This window comes from Melospiza melodia, chromosome 3 (assembly GCF_035770615.1).
Source record: "Melospiza melodia melodia isolate bMelMel2 chromosome 3, bMelMel2.pri, whole genome shotgun sequence".
NCBI classification, from domain to species: domain Eukaryota; kingdom Metazoa; phylum Chordata; class Aves; order Passeriformes; family Passerellidae; genus Melospiza; species Melospiza melodia.
In genome coordinates this window covers 101,652,306-101,666,732 of record NC_086196.1, presented here as the reverse complement: position 1 = coordinate 101,666,732, position 14,427 = coordinate 101,652,306, and the positions used below count along the sequence as shown (strand labels likewise).

Below are 14,427 nucleotides of genomic sequence, written 5' to 3'. Positions count from 1 at the left end.
TGATAAAACTGGCAAAACAGCTCAGCGAGCGAGTGATACCGAGCTCTGCGCCGGCCTGGGCCTTATCTACGGAGCCGCCGTTTAGGAACGTCACAAAGAGGAAGTCTGAGAGTTATTTCGGATGCGTGGCAGAGAAACTTCCACCTCTCCGAAGAAATTAAGATAAAATATAGTCTCCCAGAACTCCCTCAGCCTAATCTTGCCAGACCAGAACAAGTCCTTCCCTTCTCCTCCAGCATTTTTAAATTTTATTTTTAAAGCCTAAAGAGATACAGCACTTCTGACTTTCACAGACAGTGGAACAGCACAAATCCTAGATTTTGTCTCAAAACACCTTTTTCTCTCTATTCAAGACATTTAGAAAAGGGAACAGCTGACATTTTCCATCAACCTCTAACTGTGCCTTGTATACTTAAGACAGTCCATTTCAAAGAGACCTTAGATGATCCAAGTATTAAGAAAGAGATTCAGTGTGAAAAATCTTTTAAGATTTGAGACTCCTGTCTCCTAAGCACAAGCTTTTAATTTGTCATGGCAATACAAAACCATGGAAGAAAATGCTTTTGACAAATTTCTGTTTGTTTCCCATCACTGAAGACAAGACAGAAATTGTATTGCAGAAAATTGCTTCCACACATTTTTGAAACATTTTGCCACTCTCATCCACTGGGGATGGCTGGAACTGAATGTAGCTGAAAGTCTGCTGAAAGTCTGAAGGGAAAGCTTCATGTTAGATCATATTCCAGTTCAGTTCAAAGACAAATTGGCTGTACACAACCATTACAATAAGCATGGATTCAGACTTGTCCAACACCAGAACAGGAGTAGAATTTCTCAAATGTTTGTTTTCTAGTTATCTCTGAAACAAATACCAATATAAAGTGCAGACAGCTAGCTATTTTTTACTGCTACCTTTTCTTATTTTAAGTTTTTGTGGTTATAGCTTTTAGTGCCATAAAGATGCTGGTGGCTGTGCTGGCCTGAAGTCAGCAAAACTTAAGGAACATTTATTAGAATTCAGCACACAAGATCATCTCCATTAAACTCCTGCTAAACCCGACTCTGGCATCATTGGGCAGCTCTGCATGGGCCACAGATGTGGCTTAACAGCTCACTTCAAGAAGTGAAAAGAATATATGAGACTCAGACACGATGAAATGACATGACAAACACTCAGATGTGGTAAGGGGGGGGAAACCTCAGGGAGATTTTCCTGTTTCACTACTTGCCTCATTCAAGGCATCAGACATGTCCGCAAAAGCAGGCATTTGAAGAGATACAAAGAGAAACTTTGTTTGAGAAGTCAGAGGAGGACTGAAGTAAGTCAGCATCCCATTTTGCTGGGACTGAGACCTGGACCAGGGACCCTGAGCAGGTCTGTTCAGCATTTCCTTCCCAGGATACCTCTCCCCCTTCCTGCAACACTGGGCTAGAGCACTGCTTCAGTGGAAAGTTTTTGCATTGGGTACTTACAAGGGAAAACCAGAATGTTTTAAGGGGGGGAAAAAAGCCCAAACCACAAGCCCAGCTTCTAGGGCCAATCCCCCAGGCAGCACAGCAATCCCACAGTACAGTGGTGAGAGCAGCGTGGCTCTGTCTACCCACAAGGTGCTTGTGTCCTCATCCATGTGGAAAGCCTCTCCTTACCAGGACTCCCACTCTTTCTTCATTCCTGAAACTCCTCCGTGCTGTGGCCTGACTAGATTTCTCCATGCTGAGACAAGCTACGCTGCTTCAACAGGATCTTTTTACTTAAACCTGGGAACTGTTTTTACTAACTAATTGCTTAAAACCATCTAAGGATAGAGGCCTTTCCCTTTTGCAGAGGATCTGTTAATCTGTTTATACCTTGAAAATGACACGCTGGTGTGGACTACAGCATTGTTGGATGCTCCAGCATCCAACATTTGTGCTTGTACAGCTCTGCAAAGATCAGCAGAGCCACTTTCTCTAACAATATTACCCGCATTAGCACAGCTGTCCTCTGCTAAGGCCAAGAGAGTGGCCACCACGGTCTGAACTGGTGAGGGGAGGTGATGGCAACTGCCTCTCTCCCCCATCAGTGCCATCACCTGCTCTGTGGGCACACGTGGGTGCAGGACCACAGGAATGCAGCCCAAAATCACTTTTGCATCAGCTTCCTGGCCTCAGCTGACCATACCTATGGTGGCACAGAGGTACAGAGAGCACAGGTGGGGGAGGCTGCAAGGGGAGCTCCTAATTTTCAGGTGCTGACAGGGAACTTAGCACATCCAACACTGCTAAAAAACGTTCCTTTGGCAAGATGGGTAAAGAAATAAAGGAGTGAAGTTCATAAGGGGGTGTTAAACTGAACAGCTGAGCACAGCTGGGAACAGATGGCTCCACAAAACTCACCATGAATCTCAGCTCTTCTATACAGAAACTTTCAAGGAGCGGGAAGGGAATAATATAAAGGGGGAAGAAAAACACTACAGAGAACTAAATTAGCCAAGCTAAAAGAATTGATGCACCTAAACCATCATTAATGTCTTTGCTATGTATGCTGCAGCCTCTAATTCCAGCAGTGCTCCTCCTATATAATACAACAGGTTACAAAGAGAGAGAGAAAAACTAAGTTAAATGCAAACTTCCCACAGAAGACTGATATGATATTTTAGGAAGTCAGTTAGGGGTCATTTATTCACACAGTTATGAACATCGATGATATTTTAGCTGGAATTTATCACCAAAATAGAATCCAACAGCTGATGCAAACTTTTAAAATATCCTCTTCATATGCACTGCAAATATGTCAGGCTCTGCTTAAAAATGTAATGGCACTTATTTACTTCTGTCTTTCCTTCTCCTCTTGCAGAAAGTGCCAGAGACATATGAACTGCTTCCTATAATCACTTCTGATTTAATTTTCATAAAGTATTTACAAGATACAGGGTAAGCAGACCCTTAACAAAATACAGGTGAGGGAAGGAAACAGGCCTATTTAGATGCAGTTCTTTATAATGCATTTCTGTGCTGGGCAGAGGTCCACTCTGAGCTCCCCAGACTCTGGTATTCTGTTGTTCATCTTCAGTTACTACCAAACACATCCTGGGAGGAAGAGGGGACACCACCTTACAACATTTTTTCAGTCTGAAAATTATGAAGTTTCTTTATGGCTTTTCTTTTGTTCTTTCTTGCTTTCTTTTTTCTTTCCAGGGGTGGGAGGGGGAATCTGTCAACTTAAAGAAAAATCTTGAAGCCTCATATAAAAGCATGTCTCATTGCTAAGCTTTACCAAACTACTCATTTTCTTGCCCAAATTCTCCAAAAAAAGAAAGCCCAAGTAAACAAACAAACAAAAACCCTCCAAAAAATCCAAGGACACACTCCAGGCAGCCTCAACTCTCTGTCTGTTTTGGTTTTTTTTTTCCTACCTGTTACACAAGACGACGGATTCAAATCAGATTTGCCAGTGTTTACACAGCAGGTGGGAATTACAGGCTCCTCCATGAAGAGGAGAGCAACTCCTTGGCCCCACAGCTCCCCTCCTATCACTGCCCAGCCAGATGCTCCAGCTCAGCACCAGCAGCCAAATGCTTTTCCCCGTGCCAATGGTGCAGAGAGCTTTTTCTGCTCGCTGCAGACCTGCATCCCTGGCTCCCACGGGGCGTGTGCCAGGCAGCCATTCCCTAATCCCTCCTGCTGCAGCACAGGAAGCTGTCAGCCATCGCCCTGCCCTGGCCAAGGCTGCCTCCTCTCAACAGTGTTTACACCCCGTGCTGCATCTACTCTGTCTGCCACCTTCACAGGCAGTGCCTGGGGCCAGCCAGGACACCCCAAATCCAGCTGTCCCTGCTGCCTCCTCCTGCCTGGGACACAGCAGCCACTGAGACTGCAGCTTACAAATATAGCTGTCTGCTGAAAGCCACTTCCTCAGGTTGGATATGCAAGTAATGGAAAAGGCCATTTTCTGCCTCTGTCAAATTTTCAAGCACCCTGAAGCCGAAAGAAAGGCCTGTACACTTCAAAGGCTGACTGCACAGCCCAGATTAAAGAGGGAGTCTAATGTAAAGCTGCAGTCATATCAACCATGTATTTTCAAGGTAAAAGCATACATCTGGCCATAACACATCCCCACCAACACAGCCTCAGCTATCCTGGCATCTCCTTCCAGTCTCAACTCAAGGATGAACTTCACAGTAGAAACATGAAGGAGAAAAACGCCACAAATCCTAAACCACACCCAAGTGCAAGAACCACCTTACTTGTATCACCAGCACAGCAGAGGCCTTGCAGAAGGCAAAGGATCCAGGGCCAGGGGTATGCAATGAATTTCAGGTGGCACCATGAATGTTGGTGGGGTGGCAGAGTTTTTGCCTCCTGCTCAGCCCATCAGCTCCAGTTTCCCTTGAGCCAGCACTTCTGCTTTTCCAGCCCTAGAGCGAGCTGGCTCCAGGAGCTAAACCACCGGAAGAGTATTCGCTTTCTTTTATAGGGCTAGTTTTTGGTTCACTTCCCTGGGTTGGCTCAGCACAGAGTCAGCTGTGCTATGAAAAGGGGGATGGAGTAGCTGGTCTCTGATCTGCTGAGACTTAAGATGCATCAGTCAAGCTGCATCCCTCAGCAGTGGTTTCACATAGGGGCTAAAATAACTCCTGGAACCCCAAATCCTGCTCCCTCACATCAACTTCACTCTTGGCATGACTGTGCAGCAAAAGCAAGGTGGGGGAACTGGGCGGGCTGAAAAATAACCTGCTTTTCACAGGCATCTTGACTCAAATCAGGTTCCCCTTACATAATACCAAAGAAATACCCTGGGAACCACAGCTGAACAAAAGCAAAAGTAAAAAAAAAAAAAAAAAAAAAAAATCCCCCCTAAACAAACAAACAAACAACCCCCTTTCCCACTCTGTTTTACTGTATGTTACAAAAAAGCAATTTACTCTTGGTTGTATTTGTTTCTGACACATTTGCACCTTAAAATACACAAATGCACTACAGCATTCGGTTTCAGATGAATTAAAAGGGAACATGCTCATGAACAGCTTGACACTTTAACTCATCATATAGTTTAAGTACATTACTAGACAGCCAAATTATTTTTTCAGAAGACAAACAGGCAGCTAGCTGACTGCAAGAGTGAAACGATGCTACAACACACTCTGATCACAAATTCACCAGCTCAAAACTACAGCTAGAGAGGCACCAGCCAAGTCACCTTTGTACAAGGAATCCTACAGGCAGGTCTCCTGGTGACCCTTTTTATCTTTAAGGTCATCCTGCAAGAAAACAACACCTTCAGCAATCTGAAGATTACTCAAATTAATGCAAGTCAGGTTGTACATAACAAAAATAAGGGAGTACAAAATGTAAAGAGCTGGTACACTGAAATACACCATATCATCATCCAAGCACAGGGAAAGAACAAAATGGGTGTTGAGAAGGAGAAAAGGAGAGGACGAAAGAAGGAAATCTCTTTTCAACTGCTGGGGCAAACTGAACAAATCTGAATACTTAACTGGTGCACAAATTACAACACAAGTTCTGGCAAGATGCAGCTATAAGGAAACTTCCACCACAGCAAAAGATCAAATTTCCGTTTCCTGCAGGATATATCCCAATCCCGCTGCATGACCAACTGTGTTTGTATGTGGGAATGGTACACAGCCAAAAAATACACTACAAAAAATGGTCTTGAGAGGAAGAATTGTGACAAGAGAAATTGCTTACCCTCAGCAAAGTAGCTCAACACATCCCAGTCATTGCTATAATTAGCTACATAAAAACTACAGAGCAGTGAGCCTTAGAATATCTGATAGCAATGCAGATACTTTTTGTTTAATAACTTGTTCTTCTTATTTGCAATTCACTTAGAGTGAAACAACACCAAAGCAACGGAAATTCAGTCAATTTGGGAATTGTGTTAAAATGCCAATTTCTGATCTGCAGTAAGAAAAGCATGTTTTACCTATCAGAGAGTGACACAAAGGCAAAAAAACCCTCATGATAAATACAATAAAGCAATACATAAATCGTGCAAGACCTTTACTCCCCCTCCTTTCTTTTAAAGAAAGCAAACAAACCTATAACCTCCTATCTGCTCCCTTGAGCTCTTCACTTACATCTTATGAATCTGTTATATAGACAAGAATAAATAGATTTTATGTTCTGTGTACCTCCACACCACAGTAATTTTTATATATCCTTCTGTCCAAATGACAGGTTATGACTAAGAGTAAGCAAGGACAATCTAGAGGCTGAAGTACACAGTAATTGCCTCTGCATTTCTGAAGGACTTAAGGAAAAGAGCAGCTGCCTTTCCAGATGATACCACTGTTTCAGTGACAAAAGTATTGAACTATCAGTGAGTACAGCCTGCTTGTATTAGCAGAAAGAGCAAGAAAATAAATGGGTTAATTTCCAGCACCACTTGAAAGAAACAAGAGATCCTGAAAGAAAGGGAGAAATACAACACTAGAAAATAAACCTGACAGCCAGAGAAAAAACTTTCCACTTGACCTTCCCTACTGAAAAATCTCTTTCAGCATTGGTAACCATTCCCATTGAGTGATGTAAATTTGTGTGGGCAAAGTTAACCTGAAGGCAGGAAAAAGCCCCAAACAGATAAAAAGCAGCTAGCCTTAAAACTGGTGGATAGTCAGGATCTTTTCAGGTTTTTGAGGGAAGGATTTGAGCCTGCTGGTTTTTCTGTGTGTGAATTTCTCTCTTCTTGGCAAGTACTATTTTTTTCCTTTAAAATCTGAATTAGAATAGCTGTGGTTTACAATGCAAGCCCAAAATCCAGACATCAGAGGATGTGGCTAGCAGCAATGAACCCTTTGGCTGCTCACACAGAGCACAGCTGGCTGCTGGGCAGGAAGAACAGAAGGCAGGCCATCATGTCCTGTCACTGCAACCATCTCCCTGTTGGTCTGCTCAGCCTCACGGAGCAAACAAGGTGGATCCACTCGAGGTGACAACCCCATCATTCCCACAGCGAGCTCTGTGCCTCCAAAATGCATTTCCCCCTTCGGCTGTTCGAGGATGGCATTAAGAAAAAAGGAAACTGCAAGCTCTTGTGGCTCCTCAGTCTCTGAGCTCAACTTTTGACTGAAACATATCTCACAACTCAGCGCTGATCTACTCTCAGCAACATCATTTTCCACAGAGGGCTGGGATGACAGATGCTCCAGCATCCCACAGAACTTATGAATATATTCCAAAGTATTTGGACTGGGTTTACTGTCCACTTAAAAAAAAAAAAAGCCACAGTTGTTCTTTAAAAGAACCATCTGAATGTGAAATGACCAAGCCAGCAAGAAAAATTAGATTTAGTGTTTATCTAGCGAATATAAATCTTCTAAATTTTAATAGTGAGGCTGTAACATGCTTGAGGCCCAGATGGGAAATGAAAGAAGACAAAAGGTTTCAAGGAAAGGCAGCAGGGATAAATCTGTTTTTTTAATTAGGAAAGCAGAAGAGATGGAAGGGGGACTGTAATGCAAATATCTGCCCCAATATGCACTGTTGTGGTAGAGAACAGGTAATTGTGTCTGTCTCTGAAATGACTGTCAGCAGTGTCCAAGCCACATAACAAACTTCCCAAGTCAAACACCCCCAAGGACAGGAATCCATGTTCTGACAAGAAAAAGGCACAAGGGGCAAAGGATTGCTCCAAACACACAACTTTGTAGTGAAAACATGAGCCTGAAGACTTCTGCTGGAAGTCCAGGAAGAAAAGCAGCAGCAGCAAGATCTGTCTGTATCACCTTAGTGAAGCATAAGAGTATTTCTCCCTTCTTCCAGTTGGGGAACCAAGATAAGTAAGCTTTTAGCCAGGAGCCAACAAGAGAAGCAATGGATTGAGTGCGTGCACCTTGAAACACAATTCTGCTGCTCAACCATGCACCTCTAGATCATGCCTGCTCGATCTGCCAAACTCTCCAGGTAACATACTGAACAAAAAATAGTTTTTTTTAAAAAAAAAAAATTGTTGATTATATAAAATACATGGGATTTTAACATGAATGTCACACTTGAGTTTTGCTGTGCTCTCCCTTATATTTCCCTTAAAGCTAAAGGAGACTGCAGTCATTTTTAGAGTCACAAACCAGAACAACCATGGGAGCTGCTGCTCCTCCTGCCAGTGGGTGTCTTTTCTTTAGCACTAAAGCAGGCACAAGGCTGCAGATTTATCTGGAAAACACATGAGTGATGTTTCAGCTGAACTGGTCATAAGGTTTCAGAACAAACACCTCTGCTTTTTCAGATGGGATGCTAAAAGAGGCCATTTCAGACACTCTGCAGACTCTGGAAGACATTGACCTTTTTTCCTTGGAATCAATTCACAATTTTAACTTCGTGGTCATGTGGGATTACTATCTGTAATTGAAAGTAAAAGTGTAGATTAGGAAAAAAAAATTTACACAAGAACTCAATTATATGGCAAATTCCGTGGCTGAGGAATTACAGAATACATTCAGTCCATATTAAACCCTGTTTCTGAACTGAATGTTAAAGAAGGCTGAAGATGCAGGCTGGATGGATGAAGACAAACAGAACAATCTCAGCCTGTTGCAAGGACAGTGTTTCCCCAGTGGAGACAGAATGGATGGCCAGTCTTACTCAGATTCCATCTCTTGAGAGGACGATTTATAATGTACAAGACAGAAGAAATTTATTTGCTAACATATGGAAAACATTTATGGGCTCTTTGGAGGATCTGAAACTCAAGAAACACAACTACGTATTGTTAAAACTCCTAAATGGAGATTTCGTTTTAGAAATAAGCATTTTTCAACTCGAGGCTGTGACATTTAGCTCTATACACTGTTGTTTCCTGCCCTGTCAGGTATGAATTTCAGAACAGGTTGTTTGCTGTAGGTCTAAGCCACAGGAGAGGTATTAGCTGGCAAAGTCCTGTTTTTAAGGATATAACCCATGGGGATATATGGGGTTCAGAAAGATGGATGAGGAGTGTTTGCCATAGGGATGGGGCAGGATACTGCTGCCCAAGTTATCATCTTGGATCTGCAAATTACATTTATGGCAGGAGACAAGACTACTGACACCCAGTGAATGCTCCCACAGCCACAGCTGCAGATTATTCAAAACCCAAAAAAAAGTCCACCTTCTGATACAAGAAAATGATGCTCCACTAAGCCACACAAGGTGACAGCCCACAGGAGAGCTCCATCTCCACCTTTGCCATGGAAGAAGTACCCTGCTGGATGCCTGGAAGGGCTGCAGGCTGGCTGAGGAATAAGCAGAACGGATGATGCACACGTGGAACCACGCACATCCCACGCAGCCACACTGGAGCTAACAGGAGCAGGGGCTTTATAGAAGCCCAGCATCAATCAACAGCCAAGAGCTGTGTCGGGGTCAGGGCTTGTATGGAATGAGGGGGGTGTTCTACATCTGGGGGCATTATGCTGCTGCAAACATCTGTGCATGATGAAGTCAGGGTGGCCGGCCACAAAGCAGCCTCAGAAATGTGAAGTTTTGGACCCGCTGTGCTTGAACAGATTGAAACACCTTCAAGAAGAGCAGGACCTCGGGCCAAATATTGAGGCAGCAGTGCAGCAGCAATGGCTGAGGTTTTCAGAGACGGGTAAATGACTGATTAAATGACTCAATCATGCAGATACTTTTGAAAATTCTGCCGCACGCAGTTAAGTTTATTCATGCATGTGTGGGAGAGGGGGAGGATTGTGAAGATTTTAATAACTACCTTAGGAAATAAAAAAGAACAAATGTATTTTCTCTTTAAAACAGAGAAAAAACCAAACACAAAAAAATCCACTGCTGTGGCTGAAAAGAGTTTACAGAAAGCTGCAGAGAAATTTTGTTTGAAAGGATGACCAAATGGACTACGATACACAAGTCAAAAATACATGCAAAGAAAGAATGGAACAGAAGGGTAAAAATAAAACATTTCACAGCCCTACCAATTTCTTACAGTTTTAAACTGCTCTGTGCTTCAGTATGTTATTTCTGGCTTATGCAGTCTTCATACTTCGCCATAACCTACCAGATAAATAGGAAATTGAGAACTTTGAAGAACTTAAGGACTGCGGGAAAAGGAAAGACTTCATCCCAGAAAAACAAAGACATATTGGGGAAGGAGATGTCCCCAGAGCCTTATTTTTGGAGTATGACAACACATGTACCCTGGTGTGCCATCTTGACAAATAGCACCATGCAAGGTCCCATCACCAGTGAGGTCCCTCTTGCACCCTGGAGATCACAAACCCCTGCAGAGAGCACTGCCAGGCAGGACACAGCTCATTCCCCAGGTGCCAACAAGATGCCAACACTGCTGAGGTTTCCCTCCTTACTAATGCTATTGAGCAGCTTGTTCCTCCTTCTCCATCAGGCCTCCTACCCATAAATGTCTGCATGGCAGGGAGACACTTGTCACTTCCCCAGGGGCAAGTAGGTGGGAAAAATCTCCTCCAGTTCTGGCTCTTCATTCTGAATGCAGGAATTTGATTGATTTTGATGCAGCTGGAGAAGGATTCATCCAACTTTTTATATGTAAAGCACCTCCTACTTAAAGGCAACGAACTGGTGGACAGTTCTGGCTTCCTCCTTGTAAAAATCATTCTTTGAGTTTAAAAATCAACACTCAGCCACAAGACTGAAATTGTAGAGAAATTCAGGAGCACTCCCAGGTGCCTGAACACCAGCCAGTAGGATTTTAGCAAATATATACTCTCCTGTTTCCACTGGCCACTTATCACTGCTTAAACACTGAGTATTCCAATGTGTAAGCCAGTGAGAGCTGGCACACACCCATCCAAGGCACATTTGGACAGTCATCGGCTTTCTGACCAGCAGAGAAGAGCCACACGCACATCAAGAGTGACTGTCCACCCCCAGCAGAGCACAGCTAGTCCAGCAGATCTGGGAACAAAGCACGACCTACTGGTAAAAGGCTCTGGCTGCACTGGTGCCTCCCCCAGTGCCCATAAATCACTTCTGGAAGGTAGTTGGGAAGCAGCTGCTAATGATAGTTTTGCTGCAGAGTGCAGGAAGTCACCTTTTAACCCTGCCTGCTGTTGTTTGTCTCCCTGAGCGTGACAAAAGGACAGATGTGGACAACATGCTGGCCCTCGGGAAGATCCGGTCAAAGCTCAGCAGGGAATCTGATGTGGTCCCATGCTGGCAAAGCGTCACCCTCAAAAAACACCTTTTGGCTTTGGATGCTTACCAGGACTCATTTTCAAGCAGCTTGATGCTTGTACCGATTTTTTCCTCCCTCACCCTAAAAATCCAGAGAAGTATCCCAAAGACAATTTTGAGTTTGCTGTTGCTGCACTGAGGATTACCCACATTCCCCTTTCCTGCCATCCAGGCCCCACAGGACAAGGAGGGGATTTGTAAAATAACCAATATGTGCCCATGGGGGTTGAATTAAGCTGAGCAAGTAACTTTATTAACAAAGAAGTATACAATGTGAGCAACTTGTTTCCAGCCCACGGAATAGCGCTAATCAGAGTCACATTTTCACCTGACAAGTTTTTTTTTTTTACTTTTTAACTTTCCTTTTGAAGTTAGTAGCTTTAGTTTCAGCAAAACTCCATAATACATTTTAGACAACACCACAAATCAATCTCCAACAGCTCACTCCTGTTTAAGTCACTGCTGCTTAGACAGATGCCACACTACTGTGCCTTCTTCCACCCGAAGAACACCAGTCTGAACTTTCTACATTCCATGTACAGGTGAAATACCTTTGAAGCTTGCTTGTTTACAACTGTAATCCAAAATGAATATGTATCTCAGGAGCTGTACTCTTGCTAAGCATCTGAGTCTGCAGGAAGCTTCTCAGGGACAGACAGCAGTATTAGCAGGTGTGTGCACCACCTCTGTCTAAGCCAAAAGAAATTCAAGGGCAATTATTTCTTCACTTCTAGCTGCTGACATCACCTGCTCTGACATGCTTTTCCAGTGGCGACACGAGGCCAACAAGAGGCCTCACATTCTGTAGAGGATATACTTCCATCAAATAAAACACACCCAGTGTGCAAACATGACGGTGGCTGAACTCCAGCCCTGAGGCATAAAAAGAAAAATCCCTTCTAACCTGACCATGTAAACCTGAGCATAGAGAGAAGGAGCTTGGCTGACATGTACTCACAGTGAAGACATCATCGTCGCCGACTTCGGCCTCGTTGTGAAGGGTGGACGAGGAAGTTGTAGATCCTAGAAAAAACCAAACCAACAGCTTTTTAAACACATGACATTTCCATGAAACTTTTTTTTTTTGAGGCTGTTAAACATTTGGATTCTCAGAGGTTTGTGTGTTGTAGATGTGCAAAAGAGTGGCTGAAATTAAGGAAGAACAATCCATCTGCTGGTAGCTGGGTTGGAGAGGTAAAACTTGAAAAAGTGTTTCTTGAAATGCAACTGTGTGACTGCCAATGCTAATTAACAATCATAAAAATAGCAGTTACCATTTCCAATTACAGAAGACTAATTTCTGAAGAATGGTAAAGCTATGTACTAATCAGTGCTCCAGGCTGATTCTCAGCTGTCAAGAAATCACACACGAGTTTTTCTTCACTTACTCCCTAAATGTGGGGCAGGGGGGAAGAAATAACCTATAATTTAAAATAAAATGAACCTCACTTTGACAATGAAGAGTTAGATTGTATTTTTTTTTCCTTTTAATTGTGTAAGTTTTTATATACTTGAAAGGTCCTCTCTATCACCTGCTTCTCAAAGAATCACCTTGCCCCACGTAAACAAAGTATCTGAAAGGAGCTGATATGTGTAAAACCATAGACAAGAGAAAAATACTGGGGAGTAATTTTCATTAGGTACATTAGGAAATCTTCTGGAAGAGTAGGGAAGCATATCAAAAAATCTTCTCACCCCACAGGTGTTCCTGCAGAGCTGCTCGAGGGCCTGGTGAGCACCAGATCACAGAACAGCATCAAGGCAGGGGGTGCTCACCACTGCTGCATTTGACACCAAATTCATGCTGTACCTAAAAAGGAGTGACTCCTCTGCCTACACCCAATCAAGACCCCAGACTGGCTTCATCTACCCTAAGGCTGCCAAGGAGGGTGGGCATAGCCAGAGGATCTGCTGGGGAGAGAACCCTCAACTCAAATGTCTATTTTTTTGATGGAAGCCCACTGCTAGAGTGGATTATGCCCACATCACATCCCTGACCAACACAGTACAACGACTTGTACCACTTTCATTCTGGAAATTTGTTAAAATAATGTGTTTTATATAACGCTATTGGCACCAGCCTTGGCTGCTCTCAGTTGCATCATCATGAATATGTGCAGAGCTAAGTGTGAAAGCCCACTTAAAACACTGAGTAATGTGGAAACATTTGTGCCATTTGCTACATTAGCTTTAAAATTAAAAAAATCTGAAGCTCTATGGTGCTGCATAGGGCTCTTGTACCTGTGTCCCAAACTTCTGATGCTACAGGGAATGAACTATTGGTTAAATATTCACAATAAAGCAGTGATTACATGATGTTAAGTTCTGAATGCACACTCAGTCATGCTTAATATTACCTGCTGAATTTGATCAAGTATGTGAACAAAAAATGAATGATAAATTAAATCTACTGCCCAACACTGCATGTGCATGAACAAATTACTGTTTTTCATTCAGAAAACCTTATTTGGAAGTTAATGAGGAACACATTCACGAGGATCAGCCTGTACTGTTAATGGGATAAATATAGATTTGCTGATTTTTAAGTATCTGAGATACAGCAGAACTTGATTTCAAATACCTTCACTGTAAAATGGATCAAGAAGAGCAAAACAGGAGTTGCCAACCACTGGCATCTTCAAAACACTACTCAATACATTTGAGTTATTATCTCCTTGAAACTTTGCACAATCCCATGCCACTTTCATAAAACATCCCTTTTATGACTCAAAATGATTCACAGTTTTAACAAGAAGAAGAAAGAAGCAAGTCTACCTGGAACTTCTTCATGTTAATGGCATAGAAAAAAGCAAATTTCTGAGAACATCATTCCTCTCACTGTTGAGGTATTTACCAGCAAGGAGCCCTGGGGGATTAATTCTCTTCCAATATCTACCATGTTCATGTTAAAGCAAGGACAGGACATCCAGAACATGAAGTTGTCTTATGGAGCTAATGTCCTCAAAAAGAATACACATCTGTACATACATCTGAGTTAGTATCCTCAGAAAATGTACCATCTGTATACAAAAATATCCTGCTCACACTGGAAGAGAAGGCAAAAGGCTTCTCTAAGTCCCTACATAAAGTAGTATGGCTAAAAAAAAAAATCAAGAAAAAATGCATGAAAAATCAAATTTCATTAAAATAAAGTACAATTGAATTGTAGCTGTATTGTGATTGCCTGATTGCAATGAAATGTGAAAAGGAAAAATTTATGACAACTTCAAAGCACAGACAATTCAAACGCATTTTTTACAGAATTAAAAAAACAACACC

General features: G+C 42.6%; 1 protein-coding gene across 2 annotated transcripts in view; it reads right to left on the bottom strand.

Annotated features, from left to right (window-relative positions):
* The window catches only part of SPRED2 (sprouty related EVH1 domain containing 2), a 59,098-nt gene that overhangs the window by 9,765 nt on the left and 34,906 nt on the right, over nucleotides 1-14,427 (bottom strand). For both annotated transcript variants that reach the window (XM_063152301.1, XM_063152302.1), the window contains exon 4: nucleotides 12,107-12,171. In XM_063152301.1, coding sequence (XP_063008371.1) covers nucleotides 12,107-12,171 — 65 coding nt within the window. The remainder of the gene's footprint in view (nucleotides 1-12,106; nucleotides 12,172-14,427) is intronic.